The 22496-nt window shown below is 41.9% G+C and overlaps 1 protein-coding gene across 7 annotated transcripts in view; it reads left to right on the top strand.

Moving 5' to 3' along the window:
- LOC138785888 (F-BAR domain only protein 1-like) overlaps positions 1-22496 on the top strand; it is a 94798-nt gene that overhangs the window by 51071 nt on the left and 21231 nt on the right. For all 7 annotated transcript variants that reach the window (XM_069962329.1, XM_069962327.1, XM_069962324.1 and 4 more), the window contains 11 exons: positions 87-131; positions 2464-2536; positions 2650-2674; positions 4034-4091; positions 5363-5547; positions 5640-5664; positions 5767-5820; positions 5911-5962; positions 9042-9133; positions 9630-9965; positions 10903-10997. In XM_069962329.1, coding sequence (XP_069818430.1) covers positions 87-131; positions 2464-2536; positions 2650-2674; positions 4034-4091; positions 5363-5547; positions 5640-5664; positions 5767-5820; positions 5911-5962; positions 9042-9133; positions 9630-9965; positions 10903-10997 — 1040 coding nt within the window. The remainder of the gene's footprint in view (positions 1-86; positions 132-2463; positions 2537-2649; positions 2675-4033; positions 4092-5362; positions 5548-5639; positions 5665-5766; positions 5821-5910; positions 5963-9041; positions 9134-9629; positions 9966-10902; positions 10998-22496) is intronic.

Below are 22496 nucleotides of genomic sequence, written 5' to 3'. Positions count from 1 at the left end.
AGTGGAAAGTAGTAGTGGTGTGTCATGGGTTTTCTGGTGTAGTTTATGTGCATTTATGCTTTTTATTTTGAATTTCTGCTCTTCAGAGGCTGTGGAATTTGAAGGTTTCCGCTTTCCAACCTCTTTGGAAGGTATGTATCTTGCTATAAAAGAACAAATGAAGAAAAAATACTTTTTTTTTTTTTAGCTAGACTGGATTGTGTGCACAGCATATCACATATCAGGCTTTATAATAATAATAATAAATTATGCATTTCTTCTATTAACTCAAGTTCAGTCATGCCTCATTGCCCTCTCTTTGCTATCTGTTCAGTTGCAATGCTACCTATAACTTTGCGGTTTAACATATTAAGGTGTTTCTCACCATGAATATAATTTTAAAGGGGTATTCCCCACTAGAGCTAAAGAAATAAAATGCTCCAGACCTAGCGGGTCTTACTCACCAAATCCCTCTGAGTATTTTGAGCAGTCTCACTTCTTTCTAGCTGCTTCAGTTCCATAGTTTTCTAAAAAGCCGATCTATATTCAATGTGGCGCTGCCCAGAAAACTACAACTCCCATCATGCAATGCTTATGCATGATTGTTCCAGGATATAGCAGAGCTGATATCTACAAGATATAGCAGAGTTGAGGCAGTGAGTTGAGGGGGGGGGGGGGCTGCGGGTGAGCAGGGGGAGGGGAGGCACACAGTGTCAGGAGGGAGACAGTGATCATCAGCAGCTGTCACTGTCTGTGTCCTCCTTCACTTCAGTGGGCAGGGTTAGAATCGCTAACCCAGCCCAGTGAAGAGACGGAGGACATGTAATGCCGACACGGAGGGTGGGGGCCAGGAGCAGGGAGAGGTGTCAGAGTGCACTGAGACTTGTGATTCTATGCGTCTAGTGGGGGTGAATGCATCTAGATAACAGCAAAACTGTGCAGAATCCATAATATGATATTGGAAAGATGGAAAGCTATGGGTGGGCAACGTATTAATGAAGAATAATTTATTTTATTTTTTTTTGGGGGGGGGGGGGAGAATACCCCTTTAACTTTAGCTTCAAAAAGAAAGTTCTGTTGTGATTTAATGATTTAATGCCATTGTTTTTGTTTTGATTTTTTTTTTCTCCTTGGTTATTTTTCATTCATTTTATTGAAATAACAGGTAGAACATATGCATCACAAGAAAACATTGTTCACATGCCAGGCAGCATTTTTATTCAAAAATAGCTTGGTTAGAGTAGCAGTAGAAATTGTGTTTGCAAACTATGCCAAAAACTACATTTGTATCTTTATGGGTTAGGAAACTTAAGTGGCATATTAAATATCCAAGCCATATAATGAATTGGTATGCATGATTGCATGTAGTTTTGGTTAATGTGGAAAAGAATATGTAAGTTTTTGTAGTTTTTAAAGGTGTTATTCAGCGCTACAAAAACATGGCCACTTTCTTCCAGAGACAGCACCGCTCTTGTCTCGAGTTTGGGTGGAGTTTGCTATTTAGTTCCATTGAAGTGAATAGAGCTTAATTGCAAACCACACCTGACTTGGAGACAAGAGTCATGTTGTCTCTGGAAGCAAGTGGCCATGTTTTTGTAGCGCTGGATAACCCCTTTAAGCATGGAGGTACACCACACATCCTGTCATAATATACTTATAGAGGTTGAATCCCTATTTTCCTCTTGCAGAACTCCAAACTTCCTGCTTACCCATTATACATGGAAAGTTAAATGATACACTTGCTTTTATGTGTTTGTATACATCTCACTGAAATCAAGAATCCATATGTATTAGATTACTATGCTCTTCTTTATGGCATCTCTGCAACAATCATTTTACCTACTTATGACTGCTCAAATAAAGCGGACTTCTGTTGTAGTATGAAACTATTCCCCCCCCCCGATAACAAGTCTGTGTCTTTTTGGGGAATAAACATCAACCTTTGAATTCACTGACATGTGTTTGCACCTTCTGTTGAGCTAATTTATGCAAGGATGTTTCAGGTCTGTGCACCCTACATATTTCTTGCTAAAAAAAAACAGGAACATCACAGCTAGAGGTAGGAGGAAATCCTTTAGTTTCAGAAAATCGCTTACAACTTTCTCCTGCTGTGATCAGTTTCCATATATAGAGCAACATGTTGAAGGCAATAAAGTGATTTGTACATATTTTAAAGTACAAATGTATTCTAGTTTTCACTGGGATTTTCACATCTGTTAAACATATCTGTTTAATAGTGGAAAAAAGGATGGAAACACTGATGCATTTGTGTGCATCAATTTGGTTCCGTTTTTCCATTGACTTCCATTATAAAAAAAAAAAAATCAGATTAGCGCACACAAAAATGTGGTTGACCATGTTTTTATTTACGCTTAACGTGATCATTTAAAAACTGATTTGTTAAATGGATGGCAAAAACGTAGTATGAGCCAAGCATTAGTTGAAACCTGAGAAATCTTATGAAGATCTTCCTTTCACATGTAGGTGTAAAGCGCACATGGTCAAAGCCTTTTCGTATCCGAGGTTTAAGTAGACGGGAGAAGGACACGCAGCATGTGTAAGAGCGTTTAGTGTTTTCTTTCACATTAAAATAATGGCTATCGATTTTTTTTTTTTTTTTTTTTTTTTCATGTGTATTATTGATTAATTTTTTTTTTTTTTTTTTTTAAGAGAACATACCGAGCCGGATTGTGTGGTAAGACCATTTTCCTTTTTTAAAATTTATGCATATGCCTTTTAAAGCCAGTTTCACACTTGTAGGATCGCAGCAGATTTCACAGCGAAATCCACTGCAATCCTGTGTCCTGTCATTTTGTATGGGTTTACAATACTCGCAGCTCATTTTTCATTCCACTGTGAGTATGTTAAAGCTACGCTGTACCCACTGTGCTACCCCCCAACTACTTTATACCTTTTTGTAGCCTATTTGAAGGCCTTTCAGCAGATATGTTTTCCCACGCGGGTTGGGCTTTCATGATGCAGAAAAACAAACTTTAGTTGAGGAAATGCGGTGTCTAAGAGTTGGGGCCATGAGCCTTCGTGCCCTAGGGAAGTGCCGCCTGTGTGGTGTTGTGCGCCTCTTCCCCTGCCTCCCGTTCTGCCCTCTGTCCGCCCTCACAGGAATCATTGGCATTGCGCTTTCGCCGTAATTTTGACCCCCAGCGCTGCTGCAGTGACGTTGGCAGATCAGCGCCGCCTCTGTGGTGTGTCTTCTGGGTGTCATCCACGCCCTGTAGTAGTGACACGCTTGCCCCTGCACCGCCTCTCATGTCTGTCAGCGCCCGCCCCCCCCCCCCCTCGCATACTATGTTTCCGCCCGCTCGTCCCTACACCGCCTCCCTCTCATGTCTGTCAGCACCCGCCCCCCCGTATACGATGTTACTATGAGTCCTCTTCTCGGCTTCTGTGCCTTAAGTGATCATATCCCGCGCAGGCGCAGTGATGGAGAAGGCTGGTCACTTCACTGCGCCTGCGCGGGATACGGCGCAGTGACGTGACCAGCCTCTTCTCTTCTTCTGTGCCGTTGCGATCGTATCCCGCGCAGACGCAGTGACGTGACCAGCCGTCTCCGTCACTGCGTCTGTGCGGGATACGATCGCTAAAGGCACAGAAGCTGAGAAGAGGACTCATAGTAACATCGTATGCGGGGGCGGGCGCTGACAGACATGAGAGGGAGGCGGTGCAAGGATGAGCGGGCGGAAACATAGTATGCGGGGGGGGGGGTGGTTGGCGGGCGCTGACAGACATGAGCACTGCAGCAGCTCTGGGGGTCAAAATTACGGCGCAAACGCAATGCCAATGCCTGTGAGGGCGGAACGGGAGGCAGGGGGAGAGGCGCACAACACCACACAGGCGGCGCTTCCCTAGGGCACGAAGGCTTGTGGCCCCGCCTCTTAGACACCACATCTCATCAACTAAAGCTTGTTTTTCTGCATCATGAAAGCGCAGCCAGCGTGGCCAAACATATCTGCTGAAGGGACTTCACATAAGCTACAAAAAGGTATTATTGTAGTCATCTTGTAAAATATGTTGTGCCTTTTTGTTTGTGCTGTAGGATCTTCCAGATGTTGATGAAGAAGGTTTTACAAGGCGCCCTGATGACAATGTAACCAGTATCCTTTTATTAGGTTCAAAAATTATTTGCAGTACCTATGTCTGTATGGAGTGCGGTACGCCGCAATTTCAAATTGTCATCTTCAAATAATCACATTTGAGTATGTGGAACTGCAATTCTATTGCAAAATGAGCTGTTTTAATGTAAAGTAACATACCGACAATCTAGTATCCTTGCGACCACCAAATAGGGTGAACTGTCAGGGTTGCTCAGTTTGATGGTTTCCAATGTTAACTAGTCCTTTAAAATTAAATTGAACCCCCACATAGACTCTAGGAATGTTTGCGGCAACATCTAAATGCTGTGGTTTAAATGTAAATAAAATTATAAAAATAATCACCCTCACCCCAGTGCACCAAAGGAGCCAATTTACACATTTGTTTATCTATAGTGACAAAACTGTGCAGAGAATAATGAAAATGAAAAGAATATCTGTATTTGTATCCTTCTCCAGATATGCGCCTTCTGCCTCAAGGCTTGTTTTTTTGCTCTGATATGCATTATTATCTGCAAGACATTAGGCTGTGTTCACACAGTATGGAATTTTTCTAAAATTGCGGCAATAATTATGCATAATCCTGGTTAAAAAAAAGTGCAATTTTGGAAAAATCGCAGGCAAAATGCAGTAAAACTGCACTGTGTGAAAACAGCCATATATAGTAAGGCATTAGTCTTTAAAAATTATGTGCAGCCAACTGAAATTTCCAGAAACGAGAGGCCCCAGATCTAAATTTCAAGAGTCCTAGCTAAAGTGTTTGAATACTTATGTCTATAAGAAATAAAAAGTTTTTGCAAATTTATTTTAAAAAACTTATATGAAACTTTGTGTAAATTTTATGGGAGTGCTAAATTATTTTTAGCACAAGGCCTCCTCTTAACAAAATGTGAAAAAAAGTGTGAAGACAATCTAAGTTCAGTGTTAATTTTTGTTGGACATATTGGTATTTTTTTTTTTTTTTTAGCAAACCACTCATCGCTGGGTTGAATGATAAAATTGCTTGCATCAGTTTTTTATTATTTCTCATGCCATTTTCTGTAACAACCTTTTCAGACGACTTGTTTTAGCCATGCATTACAAACATGTATTTACTAACTTTTATTATAAATGGGTCCTAAATGTTGTGCTGTTTGTGAAATATCTGTGTAGGATCCTTTCAGATGCCCTGTTAAACGGGAGATAATGATCCAGTCTCCTCTAGACAACCCCCTATACTTCTAATTGGAAGAAAACAAATAAGTAATGTTCTTTTTACCTTGACCAAAACACAGGAGAATCCTCAGTTGCATGCTGCTCCTCTAGTGATTCTGATTTTGATGATGATGGTGATGAACCACGGCGTTACAGAATTCAGATAAAACCCCCCCAGAGTGTAGAAAGAGAAGAAGATGAGGAAACTAAAATGAAAAGGCTAAGGGAGACAGTAGGATGCATGATTCAGCCACCTGCAGCAGTGGTAAATCGTTCTATAAATTTTTTCTGTTTTTTTATTCTAGCGGCTTATAACCCTTTTTCTTTTAAATGTATCTTCTGTCTCCTCACATGCAGGTTTCAGTGAGACGGCAGACAATTCGTAAGTATATAGAATATTTCAGCTTTAGGTTTTAAAGTTTTCAGTTTCTTTTAAACACTCATTTGTACATTTTGCATGACTTTTTTTTACCTTTAAATTCAGGCACAGTGACACATTCTGGAGGTGCCTCTGCAGAACCACAAGCTTGCCAAGCAGGTATGTTTCTGGAACTTTATCAATTGCTTTAACTCCTAAGCATTGTTTACGCTGCACTTTTTAAGACTACTTATACATATTTCCACACAGATAAATCTAATCTGGGTCTTTCCAGCACCTCACCATCTCCCGTAACCAACAGGTATACTGGTTATAAATATATTTTATATAAAATAAATTGTTCATTTATGGACAGGACTTCAGAGTCCACCAGGGTTGAAAGAGATTGTATTTATTCCAATTAGCAACACATTCGTAGTCTGCATTTACATGAAACCTACAGGCATTACAAGTTAGTAAAATATCTGACTATTTTTAACAAATAGAACACAAGACTTAATATTTAATAAGGAGCCTTTAATTCAGCCATCATGCTTAGTTATGGAAGATTATGCTTTGTGTTGAACTGAGGTCCTGTTCACATTATGTTTTCGATGTATAGTACTTTTAAGCATGTAAGCCAGAAAAGCTCCTGGCAGGTCATGCGTTTCAAAGCTGATCCGTCCTCTTCATTAAAGGGGTTGGCCTCTTTATAGTAAAATTGGGCAGTGTACAGCAGGGATGGAGACCTTCGGCCCTCCAGATGATGAAAAACTACAATTCCCATCATGCCTGGACCGCCAAAGCTTTAGCCTTTGCTGCCCAGGCATGATGGGAATTGTAGTTTTGCAACAGCTGGATAGCCGAAGGTTCCCCATTCCTGGCGTACAGTATTAGTAGGTGTACTCGCTGCACTTATAACAGCAGCTCCCTGTGTACCTCATAGAGCTAAAATCACTCTCCTCCAGGCTGTGCTGCCCTACTTTATGGGTATTTTTTCATGAGATGGCCGACATGTGGGAGCATGTCACCATATTCTGCCTATACAGGCTCAGTGGTGTAAAATGGGGCAGATCATGGTTACATCCTCCTCAATCTCGGCCATCTTATGGACAGACTCGCCACAGGGCAGCACAGCCTGGAGGAGGGGCACTTGATATCAGTTCTGTGAAGCACACAGAGCTATTGTCAGTAAGTGCGTTGAGTACACTTACCTATACTGTACACTTAACAATTTTGCTATAAAGTGGCCAACCCCTTTAAGTGCTAACCCATATACAAATACCAAGTGTTGTTATATCTATCCTTTGAAGCGTGTGACATCACATCCGTGTTTATCACTTCACCTTAATTGCAATTCATATCTAAAATCAACTCTATCACTAGAACATCATGAACAAGTGAAAAAATGCAACATAATTACAACGTATACAAATAAATAACTCTATATATGTATGTATATCTCTCTAAATCACCTGGGTCACTATCATGTTCACAACATAGAGATCTAGTGCGATTTAATGGAACCAATCAGCCCAATTGGGCTGATTTGGTTCCCTACAGCACTGTGTAAAGCTTCTGTGCAGCTACCATGGCATGTTCCGGCCGCGGCTGCAGCAGCAGCTTTATACATGAGAAAATAAAGTTTAATCCCCCCCATGTGCGGCCAGCAGAGGCGGCTCTTTGTCCGTGTCTAGTCACCACTCTCTCACCAGCCCCTCTGTCGCTTATCCCCGACAGTGGCAGTGTTTCCATGATCTGTGTGTATAATTTGGTCTACGCTAAGAGGTTTTCCAGTTAAATACTTTTGATAAGTCATCATATATAGTTTTTTTGGTGTGGTGTCGACATTTGAAAGCCCTGCAATCAGCTGTTTGGTGCCCGCACTGCATAGGGATGGAAACAGCTGGTTCTGTACACCATGTAGTGGCAGTACAACCTTAGTGCCTCCTCCGCTCCAATTGAAGTCAGTAGGAGTTCGGAATGCACCAAAACTACATGAACATTACACAGCAGCCAACTTCTGTCCCTGTGCTTTGTAATGAAGGTGTTAAATAGGTGATCGGCGAGTGTGTCTGCATCCTGCAGATCAAATATTATTGGCCTGTTCTGAGGTTAGACCATCATTTGTTTTTTACAGAAAAAAAATGATAATTTTAGCCTTTAATCCAAGTGGTAAGACAGATATCCTGGACTCTGATCGTGTAAATTGCTCTCTTGGGTCCCGAGAGATAATTTTATTTATATTTTTTTTATTCAAAGGAGGACATAAAGCCCGTAGGGTGTTCCCCTGGGCTGGAAAAGTATGGTTTAGCCCCTCCAGTGTATAACACCCCTGTGCCCTTCTGTTCAGGCCTACAGTTAACTGATTGACAGCAAATATTCTGTGTCTATTCCCAATTGATCTCTTTTCCCAGCAGCCTCCATTGATTAGCATTGTGGGGTAGATTGTAAATCAGCAAGGGCTTATCAGTCCTGAAGACCACTGGGAGAAATTGGGATTTCAGCACATTCATGTTATACACTGGAGCAACTGTGGGCTTTCGCAGCTGCTCTACATAACAAAAGCATTGCCAGATAGATCTGTTCTACCATGTACATGGTTCACTGTCTGCTTAAAGCGGACTAGTCCGCATTAATTTGAAAGTGGAAAGATTATAAGTGGATGGGTAGACAAAGCAAAAATATCAAAGCTTGAGGATATAAAACTTGTTAAATTTGTCGATGACAAGGCTGCATCCATTTTTATCATTCTTAAGGTCATGAAGTTTGTTAACGTTTTTGAATATAAAACAGAGCACAGTCTAAAGAAAACAGATATAATGCACATTAAGGTACACATATTACATACTGAATTAAAAAACAGGTTCATTTTAAAGAGCTTTTACAAATGTTGAAACATGGACCTGAGTTCAGGAACTTGTAGTAATTCTTTAGCTGTGTTCCATAACCATCTGATTAGAGAGAGCATTGGAATAGACAGTCCAGCCCAGTGTGTATCCCCAACCTCCAATGCTGTTATAGGTATTTTTTCCCATAGCTCATTTTCCCATCCCTAATAGCCTGCCAGTCAAATTTTACGAGGATTATCCCATCCCTTGAAAACATACACCATCTATTAAACATTGTTTTGTGTCATGTCAGTAACTTGAGTATTTGCTATAAAGTCAAAAGTTAAAATGAAGTAAAAAAAAAAAAATCTTTGCCCTGTCAGTAAATTGGATATTTTACTGAAGCTGTAACAGGTCAAACGAAGAACCAAAAACCACTACTCGGCTGTGTTAGACTGTTTTAAATGTAGAGAAACGTATAGATTGAACTTGATGGACTTTTGTCTTTTGTTCAGCCTTTTAACTATGTAACTATGCAAGTCTTTTATCATTGCAATTTGAACCTTACAGCTGTGATGCAAATTCTCTTTGCAACTCTCATCCTGCCCAGTCGACATTTGGACCCCTCCAGGAATCTGTTTTTGAATCTGATGAATTTCCAGGTATCCTACCATGTATAGCTTATCTTTTGTAAATCACTTTCTGTGTATTCATATTAAGTAGCATGAGAAGGATGCAGTAATACATTTTTAGGCTGCGTTCACACTACGTATATTTCAGTCAGTATTGCAACCAAAACCAGGAGTGGATTAAAAACACAGAAAGGCTCTGTTCACACAATGTTGAAGTTGAGAGGATGGCCGCCATTTAATGGCAAATATTTGCTGTTATTTTAAAACAACGGCTGTTATATTGAAATAATGGCAGTTATTTACTGTTATATGGCGGCCATCCACTCAATTTCAACATTGTGTGAACAGATCCTTTCTGTGTTTTTAATCCACTCCTGGTTTTGGTTGCAATACTGACTGAAATATACTGACTGAAATATACGTAGTGTGAACGCAGCCTTAAAACAAAAAACCTAAGTAGCTTGACAGTTACACAGATTCAATAAATCACCTAACCTTATGAAACAGTATTGTTTTCTGAATTTAGTTTGCAGAACATACACTCTAGCCTCCAGCCCATCTCCATTTTCTTCATCTTCTCCTGAAAATGTGGAAGACTCAGGATTGGATTCACCATTCCATCCGTTTCCTGGCCCTTCCCCGGATTCTAGGCCGTGGACTCCTCGTGATGATTCTTCCACTGGGGACTCTGTTTTAATGACTTCTTCCATTGCTGACTCACCTGCTGAATTGAACACATCAAATTCTACAAGGAAACAGCTGTCAGAAAGAAGAGATACCTGGGAACACAAAATAACTTCTCCTAGTCCTCCCTTACCCAGCTGTACAACAGGGACTACAGAGCTGTTCACTACTAACCACGGTTTGTAATTTTGATAGTGCTGGTTGTCCAGCGTTGGATAACTTTTAATATATTGCTGCTGTTGTATAGAAAACTGTGCTCCTATGCCTCCTATGGGTCTATGAGTACCCCGCTAATCGCAGCCACCTCCATATCCAAGACAAACTTGTCTTGGGAGTGACAGCCCACTCAGCCAATCACTGACTGAGACTGGACAGCGCCACGGCCAGTGATTGGCTCAGTGGGCTGTCACTCCCGAAACGAGTTTGTCATAGAAGTGGGGGCGGCTGCTGTCAGCAGGGAGACACTGGAGACCTGTAGGAGGACACCAGGGGAGCGTAGTGAGATAAGCAAAAGCTATTTTTTTTATTTTTTTTTCCCTTAGAGCAGCAATATATTACATGTTTTCTCACACCAAATAATTGCTTTAAAAGATACCTTTGTGTTGCCCTGCCTGTCCCATCTTAGTGTGTTGTAACTAGGGGCAACATATTATCAAAACAATGCAGTCACATGGGGGATTAATTAAAAATCAGTGTATCTCAAACATTACAGTTTCAGAAATGCTTGTACATTTAAAATGTGTTTAATTTCACATAATGTATTAGTTCAGACCTAGTTTTCTTACCACTAAGTTTAAAAAAAGATTAATTTGTTATTGGCTTGATCGTGAGGGGCTACATGCTGAGACCCCCACTGATCACTAAAATATACAGGTGGCAGTACTCAGTCGAGCCAATGTTATTGTCTTTATGTCACCGCTTGGCTCTGATCAGAGCAGTACAAGGTGTGTGTGTGTGTGTGCGTGTGTGTGTGTGTGTGAAAAAACTCTGCTGGACAACCAATTTAACAAAGAATACTGAAAAGATTTTTCAGATTGTAATGAACTGCTAAGGGCTGAGTAGCATTTCAGGTTGCATTTTTTTTATTTTTTTTTTTCAAAATTTTGTCTTTCTAGATTTCTTGGGCATCTCTTCTGGAATCCATAACAATCTGTGTTCCCGTACTGAATCCACATATGCAACTTCACGTGCACAAAGAAGCAATAACCTTGTAAGTGCAAAACAATAGGTAACCTCTCTAAAATTAGCACCTGGTTGTGATAAAGGTATCCTCCTAGTTATTCTTGAGCCAAAGTAATCCAAAGTATTCTGAAAAGAAATATAAATATATATATAATATTTCTCTCGAGAACATCCAGACTAATATTTAATTGTTATATATAATATTTTCAAATTAACTGGTGGAAGAAAGTTACAGATTTGAAAATTTATCTCCGTTTAAAAAATGTCAAGCCTTCCAGTACTGTACAGTGTGTGTGTATGTCCTGGAGGAAGTCATGCGGTTCTTTCCAGTCCAGTTCTCCTTTATCTCAAATGAACAGAGGTGGCAGCAGGAAGCATGACCTGCTCCAAGGAATGCAGCAGATAATACATATAGGTAGGTTTTATTTATTTATTCATTTATTTATTTAAAATAAAGGCAGTTTACAAATCTGTGTTGGAGCCCTTGCACATTACGGAAATCGTGTGAATGAAGCTTTTGAGGATTCAGAATCCACCAGAGCTTATCTGCGCGATTTCTGTAGTGTGCTGGGGGCCCTAACTTTCTGGCACCAACTGATTTGAATTTTAGCTCTTTATGAGGCTTGTAACTGCAATGGCACATCTCCTCCCCACTCTGCCCCTGAATAATGTACAGGGCTCCATGCTGGAAGGTGAGCCCTTGACATCAGTCATGTGGAGCAAGAAAGGGAAGAAGTGTACCTCTGTGGCTCTGCACCACCTCTGTAGTCACAGTAGTCAAAGGTACAATTAGTTTTCTGTTACTGTTTACTAAATGCTAGTGTCTGCAAGCCATTATCTTGTAAGGTAAAATATATGATGAATTATCCCCCCTCCTGGAAACCAACAATTCATTCTATACATGTCATTACCTTATATGTCTCCTTCCCTTAGTTTAGAGCTGCTGCGTTCTGCTAAAGACACAAAAAATTGTAAGATCTGCTGAGTTCATCTCTGCTCTCAACCTCCTCCGTCCCTTCCGGATGGCTGATATAAACAAGTCCCTCATCGGCTTTCTCTTCAGCTTGGAAGCTTTTTCGTAATGTTTGGAGGGTAAATCTGAGGTCAAGTTGCTTATGAACTCACGGTAATTTTCCCCATCGACATGACACCACCACCCCAGGGACAGAAAACCTGGAGAGATAAAAAGACAGGCCCTCCTCTCCTTCCTCAGTGTTTTTCATTCCCTGCGGGAAGCCTGGAGGGGGAACTTTTCCAAGAAAGTCATGTCTGCCGAAGCTCCTTCTACTCCCTCGAGCTGCTGTTTAGCTGAGGGGGAGACTCAGATGACCACAGCTTTGGTCCAAGACCCACTCGCCACCAATGATTGAGGGCCTTGATCTATGCCTGTTCAGTCGGCCGAGCTGGGATTCATGTGCGCTGGTTGGCGCGGACAGTGAGGAGGATTCTGGCCTGGCATCACGGTACCCGGAAGTGACGCGTGGACACTGCCACGCGCACCGGAAGTAATGTCAGAGGCCGGGTACTCTTTAGTGCTGTGGTGAGGAGGCTGGCGTTCCTGTGCAGCAGTCTGGTGAGAATCACTGCTGCATGTGCCTGTTTTCTGACTTGTATAGCATACTGAAGTTTCTCCATTGAATCTGCAGCTCGTGACTTCAGCATTCAGAGTTGCAATGGGAAGAAAGAGTCCGCAGGTACAGCAAAAAAATCGAGTAAACTGGCAGTTTTTACCTCTGATGGGTAAGATCAAACCTTTTTATTTTTATGATGCTTGTGTAATTAGTATTGCTGTTATGCTCATTTAGGAGAAGAGTTGCAAGGGCAGGTTATCCTGAGTGTGAATGGCCTACTTGTGATTCCTGTGTATCTAAGATGGTGGCGGCGGTGGAAGTTCCAAAAAGTCCACTTCATTGTCATCTATGAAGTGAGGTTCTTTTTTTGCTTTTCTTTGCCGGAATTTTTTTTCATGACTTTTTATAAATATTGTGTCAGTGATAGAGTATTGGTTCCTGTTTCTTTAGGGAGATGTTTAAAGAGATTCCGAACTCCCTAAAAGTTATGATTGTTTTGCCTGCAGCCTCAGTTGCCTCTGTGTCAATCTTTGAAGGCGCTGCTTAGGAGGGTTCTAAGTCTAAGAACTCTGAGGTGTCAAAGGATGACAGTGCCGAAAAACCTTTTTCTCGCCTTAGAAGACGTAGACACTTAAGTTAAAGATGTGTGTTCTACTATGAAGCTGGAAGAGCAGAAAGAACCTAAATCTATTCAGGACATTATGTTTGGCTTGTAAAAAGCTAAGACTTTTTCCGATCCACAAGAATGTGTCTTCTCTAATCAATAGAGAATGGGCTAAGTCAGACCATAAAGGGTTTATTCCTAGAGCTGTTAAAAGAAAATTCCCCTTAATTGACTCTGACAATCCTTGCTGGGACTGACCACCTAAGATAGATTTGACTATTGCGAAAGTCTTCCCTGCCATTTGAAGACCTAGGTGCCCTAAAAAATCCAATGGATAAAAAGGCTGAAGGATTCCTTAAAAAAATCTTGGGAGGCTGCAGCGGGTTCTTTCAAGCACTTGCATTGCTTTAGGTCTGTTAGTTTGGTTAACTCAGATGTAAGAGGGGTTGCAGTCGAAAGAGTTCAGTGGTAATCTCTCCCTCATCAGCAGCCTTTTTGGTGGATGTCTCGGCAGACGCATTAAGATTTTCTGCACGGTTAGCAGTACTATCTAATTTGGCCAGATGTGCTATCTGATTAAAAAACTGGTCAGGAGACTCAGCCTCAAAAACTAAGCTGTGTAATATACCCTGTGAAGGAAACTATTTGGTCCTGTGTTGAATGATCTGCTAGAAAAGACATGGGGAAAAAAGAACAGCTTCCTCCTTTCAGCCAGGATGTTTATAGGTCCTTTTGGTCCCAGGGCAGAGGTGGATTTCGCAGTAGAGGCTCTGCTAAAGGAAAAGGAGCAGTTAAATCCCGTGGCTACCTCTTCAATCAGAAATCAGAGCCCATTAAATCCGCTTCCCAGTAGTTCTGGTGAGCAGGTGGGTGGCAGGTTACGATTTCTTTCCCAGGAATGGGCTAAGATTTGTGGTTGTTCCTGGGTTTTGTGTTATATACAAAATGGTGTAAGCTTTGATTTCCTTTCACTGCTTCTCACTGTTTCCTTGTGACCAGAAGTCGCAAGGGAGACTTAGGACAGAGCACATTGCAAAATAGAGACAATTAAGTCTACAGTTAATTTACTATCTAAAGCATCAATACGTTTAAAAGATGCTTACTTACATGCACCTATTAATACGGATTTTCAGAAATACTAGAGAATTTCTATTTTGATAGATGACTCTCTTGTTACCCTTCAATTCCAGGCTCTACCCTTCGGCATAGCCATAGCACCCACAGTGTTCACCAAGATTTTGTCAGAGATGGCAGCCTACATCAGGGAAGGTCCAGGTCTGTTAACCCCTTACCTGGATGATTTTTTTGCTAATAGCAGAGTCTGCAAAGGAGCTGCAATAATTTATTTCTTGAACCTTAGCAATTTTAAATAAAGTGGGATCTATAGTAAATAATGAAAAATCATCTTTGTCTCCAGCCCAAAGAAAGAAGTTTCTAGGAATCATTTTAGACTCCTTTGCACAAAAGTCTTTTTTTCCACAAAAAAAAAGAATCAGAAAATAGTCAGCAGTGTCATCTGTCCTGAGAAATCTGAAAAATACAATCAGGAATGGTATGTCTCTGCTAGGTTTGTTCACAGCTCCCATACCAGCAGTCCAGTGGACACAGATTAATTCGCAACCTCTACAATTTCATCTCTTAAAGAGGACCTGTCACCCCCCGTGCCGGGCTTCGGGCGCTCATATCTCACTAACCCGACAACCTCCAGAAGTGGGATCAGGTGAGTATAGGGTGCTCCAGCGGGGGGTCGGGAGCCTGTCACCACAGCACGGGGGGTGACAGGTTCCCTTTTAAGCCTTTGGGGTGGTTCTGCAGGAGGACTAGACAGACAGACAAGACTACCTTATCCCAGGAAGTACTAGACAGTTTGTCCTGGTGGCTGGTTAAACGTCATCTTTCAGAAGGACTAAGCTGGATTAATCTTTGCCCTCTGGTAATCACAACAGAGGTAGTCCTAGAGGTTGGGGTGCCTATCTAGGGAAGTAAAATTTTAAGGGTTCCTGGGGTCTTTTAGAGACAAGTCATCCAATTTCAGGGAAGTTGCTTCCGTACTAGAGTCACTGAAGATGGCTAAGGACTATATTCCAACTGACAACTCCACAGCTGTGGCTTTGGTCAATAGACAGGCTACCACAAGAAGCCAGTTATTGCGAACCTGTCTTATGAAATTAGTTTTATTTGCAGAGCTAAATGTTCTAAGTCTGTCTGCAGTTCATCTAACGGGATCCCTCAATGTAACAGCAGACTTCCTTAGCCGTAATCTGCTTCGCCAAGGAGAATGAAAACTAAATCAAGAAGTGTTTCAGAAGATCGCCTTGTCTGGGCACAACCGCAAATAGATTTGTTTGCCACAAGAGCCAATTGAGAGGTGAGACGTTTCATCTCGCTTTCCCCCACAGAACATCCACTAGCGATAGATGCTGTATCGCAGACGTGGAAATGGGAGTTGATGTACACTTTCCCTCTGATTGCGTTGTTGCCACTCAGAAAGATCAGTACTCAGAAAGATCAGGAAGGACAGGGCAAAGGGGATCTTTGATAGCCCTCTTTTGGCCTCGAAGGGCCTGGTTCTCCTGCCTGAGAGACATGTCCTTATCAGAACCATGGGTACTTCCGGAACAGCCAGATCTGCTGTCTCAGGGGCCAGTCCTACATCCGCAAGTCAAGGAACTTTTTTTGACGGCTTGGCTCTTGAGCGGTTAATGCTCAAGGGGAAAGGCTTATCTGATGCAGTGATAACAACGATGCTTCAGAAAAGTAGAAAGCCTATTACATGCAAAATATATTTTAGGATATGGCAAGGTTTCTTTATTTTTGTGGGCCAAGCAACCATGGACTTTGACAAGCCAAACTTGGCACAGATCTTGGATTTTTTGCAAAAAGAACTAAAAAAAGGACTAAAACCAGCAACTCTCAGGGTTCAAGTCTCAGCATTAGGAGCACTTTATAATCAGCCTTTAGCAAGACACCCATGGATTATACGGTTAAGAGCTTTAATCAAATGATGTCCTAAACTCCCAAGTCTGGTTCCCCCCGGGATCTTGATTTAGTCCTTAATGCTTTAATCAAGAGTCCCTTTTAGCCTGTCAGAAGCTTCATAAAGACTGGTAACACAGCTTTGTTGGTAGCAGTCACCTCAGCCAGAAGAGTGAGTGAAATGGTTCATCTCTCTAGCACTGAGCCCTATACAAAAAATTTGTCAGATAGGATTTTCACAGATCACAAGAAGTAGTTCTGCTGTCTTTTTGTGAAATTCCCAGAAATTATAGACCGAGAATTCCACCTATTGGATGTCAGGAGAGCAGTACTTCAATATTTAGAAGTCACCAAGCCTTATAGAAAATCTAGATCCCTGTTTGTTCAGTTTGCAGGGCCAAACAAAGTTACCTTAGCCAGATGGATTAGACCGGCTATTTGTCTGTTGTTCATCTTCATGGCTCTTTCCTCCTCTCTCTATAAAAGCTCACTGTACTCAGGCAGTAGCAGCTTCTTGGGTGGAGAAAGGGGATGCATCTTTAAAGCAGATTTGTACGGCTGCTATCTGGTTCTCTTTTTGCATTATCGTTTAGACCTTTTCATTTGCTTCTGATATCTCTTTTGGGTGTTAAATGTTGCAAGCTGTAGTCCCACATTCTCTGGGATTGTTTCTGGTGGTTCTGTCATGTCGATGGGGAAAACAGTAGTTACTCACCAGTAATGATGTTTCCCCAAGTACATGACGGCACCATTACATACCCATTCTGTATCTCTTTTTTTGCACTGGTGGTGTTATATAGTCCATATATATCATTTGTTGTTTGTGATGGTTGTTGGGTTATGTATTTTGCTACTAATTTAGGTTCTTTTGTTCTCGGAAATTCACTGAGGAAGGAGAGGAGGGCCTGTTCTTTTAACTCCCCAGGTTTCCTGTTCTTGGGGGCAGAGTCCCTCTCTCTGGTGGTGCTGTCATGTACTCGGGAAAACATCATTAACGGTAAGTAACTACTATTGTCCCTCCCATCATTACAAAGTTGCTACAATGTTGCAGAGAGGGACTTGTTTACATCAGCTATCTGGAAGGGAGGGGGGAGGAGGGGGTTGAGAGCAGAGATAGACTCAGCAGCCCTAACACAGCTCAGAACTAAGGGAAGGAGACAGGTAAGATGTATGAATGAATTGTTAGTCTCCAGGAGGGGTAATGATTCAACATATATTTTAACTGGTATATTATACTTAACTGAATAAGCCTTTTAAAGCCCAACTATAAAATATTTTAGCATTTTACATTTAGTTTGCTTAGGCCATGATTTAAATATTATCAATTTATATTAATAAGCTAAAATGTACCGTTTGTGAATAACATGTAGCTGAATCTCCTGACCAGAGCTGTGGTTGCCTGTGTGTTACTTGTTCAAATCTGTTCAACCTTTCTGGAAATCCGTACTCTGCCTAAGCGGCAGTTTTGTGCGGATTTTCAGATAGCTCCGCCCCAGTCCCGCCACCTTACTTTAGCACTCCCCCTTCACATGACAGCAATAATCATTGGAGCACGTTTCTCATGTTTGGTGTGGCACCCTCCCCAAACCATAACACACACACTGATGCTGGCTGCGGATGCCTCTGTTCCCCGTTGCTCCCTCCCCCCCCATAGCGCTGCTTTCCGCCCCTCCTTCCCTCCCTATTGCTGATGTTGGCTGATTATGCCCCAGATCGCTGTTGCTCCTGTTCCACCCCTCCCCCCCTCAGATCACTGATACCGGTCACCCATGTGTGTGCCCTGGATGCTGTTTCCCCATCCCCTCTTATCCCTTTCCTCATCATTACTCTCATCATCCCCTCTCCCTCTCATCATCCCTTTCCTTCGTATCACCCCATCTCAGTTCAGTTAGCTGTAGTGTGTATGTTCAGTGGAGGGCAGGGCAGGGGAGGAGATAAGATGGGAGGGGGAGGAGAGAGGAGGCCACGCCGACTTTCAGCCAGCCAGAATAAAAATTCCCTTATTTTTCTGAGCCAAACAATTGGAGATATCTCAGCAATCGCACACACTATCAACACGATTTAGGGCTCTTTTTAAAGGGTAACACGTGGGCTTTTAAACTGAGGAATTTCATTTTTTGGAATTATTTCATTTTTCTAAATTATAGTTACGTTTTAAGCTTTTGTGACATATTACATAAATGGCTTATAGCTGTGGGTCTTGTCGCTACCTATGTTGGGAACAGGGTCACCTAACTCCCTGTCCTGTGTGATGAGCATTTGTCACATCCTGGCAGGGAGTTTTGTGAGAGCTGCGCGTGTGTGTGTGTGTATAGACACCCCTCCATCTATTTATTAATTCCTGTGCCAGTTACAAAAAACAGGGCAGCAAGCATGTTCTCTTTTTTTTTTTTTTTTTTTTTTTAACTTCCGTTAAACAAAATGGAGAGAGCCTTAAACATACATGTATATGCATTAAGTGTGAACAGATTAACAAAAAGAGTGTATTTTGCAAAAGCAGATAATAATGAGCATGTTCATTATTTGGACATAATAAGTTACAGCCATTATTCTAAAAATGTGTGTACTGTCGGACAATTTTCCATTGACTTCAATGGAGCAACTTATTATTTTTAGATATAGCTGTTTTTTTTAACCTAAAAAATATAAAATGTGTTTCATTGTATGTGAACATGGCTTTAAAGTGGCACTTTGGTGACTTTGAGTTTTAATTAGTACAGGGCTTAGTGTTCAGACCCTGACCAATACGTAGAATGTGTGCTTCCCACTCTGTGTCAATGAGAAAAGATGTGCCTCATAGACTTGGGGGCCCGAAGAACGCTGTAAACGAGCGCCGATCTGCTAGATCGGCGCTCGTTTACTTGGCCTATTCCACGGCCCCGCTGACCGTTAAGCGAAGGCTGCAGGGACATCGTTACCGATGTCCTTGCAGCCCTTGTTTCATACATTACCTCACCAGGCTGCAGGTCTTCTCCTGGGGTCCCGCGCCACAGCAGCTTCGGAGCGGGGCTGTCTGAACTGACAGACCGCTCAGCCAATCACTGGCCACGGTGGTCCCGGCCACTGATTGGCCGAGCAGTCTGTCAGTTCAGACAGCCCCGCTCCGAAGCTGCTATGCGCGGGACCCCGGGAGAAGAAGACCTGCAGCCCGGACAGGTAATGTATGATGCTGCTGAAATCGTCGGTCGGCACCGCTATTCCACTGTAGCGATGCGATGGTGGCGAACGATTATTTTAGGTCTGAACCTAAATTAACGATCAGCCGATGACACGATCATCAGCTAATCGTTCTCTCTATTCCACAGAGCGATAATCTGCCGATTCGGCTGATTATCGCTCAGATTCGGCCTATTATCGCTCCGTGGAATAGGCCCCTTACTTTGACACTGTCTTATCAAGTGACACATAGCCGGGAGAGGACTGAGCTGAGTGCCAACTTCTCCTGGCTCGTTCTCACGATCAATCAGGTTCTGAATACTCAGACCTGAACTGATTAAAACTTCTGGCGTGTCTCCCTGACATACACAATGGAGGAGTCCTGCAGCATAAGTAGTATAAACAATGAAGATTTATTCAGGTGATCCAGTATAGAATTCTATACTACTGTATATTGGATCATGTGAATACATCTTCATTGTTTATACTATGGATGCTGCAGAACTCCTCCATTTTGTAAATGTAGTGCCCACAGCTGGGATTGTGTGTCTTCCATTGTGCATAACAAGCTTTTTGGTGCTCTGGGACATCTGTCTTTCTGAAAGAAGTCAAAAGTTTTTTGTGATGTCCTTGACTTTTTAACATTTTCATTCTCTGTGATTATTTTAAAAAATAAAAAACAGATTAAGAGGAAAACAAAGTTGAGAATATCCCTATTTTATATGATCCACTATTTATTTGATATTTATCATTGTACTATATTAAAGGGTACCTGTCATCAAAAATAATTTTTGACATGTCATCAGACATCTGCTAGAAGTTTGTTTCGAGCATTTACTACTCTTTCAGTAAGGTAATATTTTCTTGTACTTCTGACCTTTTCCCAAACCTCGGTTTATGTCCCCTTGTTCTTGTGTTCAGTTTTTTTTAATTAAAAACATTCCCCTCTTGAACCTTATTTAGTCCTTTTAACTTATGTAAAGGTTTTGATTATGTCCCCCTTTCCCATCTTTTCTCTGGACCATAAAGATTTACATCCGTAAGTCTTTCCTGATATCTTTTATAAATCAGACCATCCACCTTTTTTGTAGCCTGTCTCTGGACATGTTATATTTTATCAATATCTTTTATGTAGGTGAGGTCTCCAGAACTGGACACAGTATTCCAGATGTGGTCTCACTAGATCTCTATACAGCAGGATCAAAATCTCCCTCTTTCTACTGCTTATACCTCTAGCTATACACCCCAGCATACAGTTTGCTTTTCCTACTGCCTGGTTACATTGGTGACTCCTTTTAAGGCTGCCAGAAATCACTACCCCTAAATCCTGCTCTTCTGAAGTCTTTGCTTAACACAGAACTTCCAATATGATTCTTGGATAGGGGATTTTACATTTGGAAACATTGAACTGCAGTTTCTATTGTTTTGACCACTGATCTAGTAAATCTTAATCATTTTCCATATTACTGACACCTCCTGAAATATCAACCATATTGTACCCTTTTGTGTCAGCACAGACAAACCTTACCTATTAAACCCTGACCTATGTCTCTTACAAAATATTATCATATTTTGTGCGTACCTAATGTTAAGACACACCTAGGTTTTTTTGTGGGTGAAAATAGGAAATAGATGTTCAGTGACACAGTAAAAGGGAGTGTGTTTGTTTGTTGTATAGCGGTGATGATGTGTAACTGCAGCTTAGCTCCCATTCAAGTAAATAGGAGCTGAGCTGAGGGACACCACTGACTGCCGCACAGTGAACAGAGACAAACTCTGTACACTGTTTAGTGATGCGCTATTCTGTAGATAGCTCATCAGTTCGTTTTCTTCAGAAAACACCCTTTGAAGTGATATTTTAAGTCATTTTGCTATGTGCTGCATTTGGCATGTGAGGAGGAGGGTGTTTTTTTTGTATTTCATTGGGTGACTGTTGCTTATACCCATAGTGAGGGCACTTAGAGCAGTATTGCAAAGGGGCATTGTGGCTGCTAGTTTTTGGGGCTGTTGTGGCTGATATTATTATGTGCATCCAAGCTGGAACTGGTGGTGTCACTGGCTTGGTGATAATGGAGGGCATTATGGTAGAAACACATGGGAGAACACTATACAGGGCATCCACTCACTCATGCAGCCACTTCAGAGATCTCACGGGGGCATCTGCCATTGCGGTGGCTGTCCCGATAACGCCAATCCCTCCTACTTCCACCTCACGCCGCTGCTGCTGGGCTCTGGCCTCTGGTCATTGTACACAGGATGAACACGGCCAAGCACAGGCTCAACACAACCTCTTGGCTATGTTCAACCTGTGTACAGTGATCAGTGGCCAGAGTGCAGTGGTGGCGTGAGGTGGGAAGGGTTGGTGTTAACGGAATGGGCAGTGAGATCTGAGGCCGAAGCCCAGCAGCAGGAAGGCATGAGGTGAAAGTGGGAGGGGTTGATGAGTTTTGTGATACCAATGAGGGACTGGTCAATGATGTTGAATTGGGCTTTGATGGGAGTCTTATAAAGCGAAACATATGGTAGAATAGAACAGGACTAGAGATGAGCGAACCTCGAGCATGCTCGAGTCCATCTGAACCCGAACTTTCAGCATTTGATTAGCGGTGGGTGCTGAACTTGGATAAAGCCCTAAGGCTATGTGGAAAACATGGATATAGTCATTGGCTGTATCCATGTTTTCCAGACAACGTTACAGCTTTATCCAAATTCGGCAGCCACCGCTAATTAAACGACGAACGTTCGGGTTCGGATGGACTCGAACTCGAACCTGGTTCGCTCATCTCTAAACAGGACCAATAGCAGACCCCTGTGGCACTCTATTTGTAACCAGTCTCTGCTCAAAATATACACCATTAACATAACACTCTTTTATCTATCCTTCAGCCAACCACAAATAACAAGAACTTTCCAGGGAAATTAACTCTTTATAGGGAACTGTATCCAAGGACTTGCTGAAGTCCAGATAGGCGATATCCACAGCATCACGTTCATCCAGCACTTTTGCGACATAATCAAAGAAATCAATAAGATTAATCTGACTTGATCTGCCCGCAGTACAGCCATGCTGGTTTGGATCCAACAAATCCTCCAGAATGTTTACAACTACAGCTGTTAAGCTAACTGGCCTGGTGTAGTTACTAGGCCTTTTCGCTGCTACCCTTTTTGTGGATAGGTATAACATTCTCTAATCATCAGGAACATTTCCTGTTAGTATGGA

Source organism: Dendropsophus ebraccatus, chromosome 3, assembly GCF_027789765.1.
Source record: "Dendropsophus ebraccatus isolate aDenEbr1 chromosome 3, aDenEbr1.pat, whole genome shotgun sequence".
NCBI lineage: Eukaryota > Metazoa > Chordata > Amphibia > Anura > Hylidae > Dendropsophus > Dendropsophus ebraccatus.
This window is presented reverse-complemented; position numbering and strand designations above follow the sequence as displayed.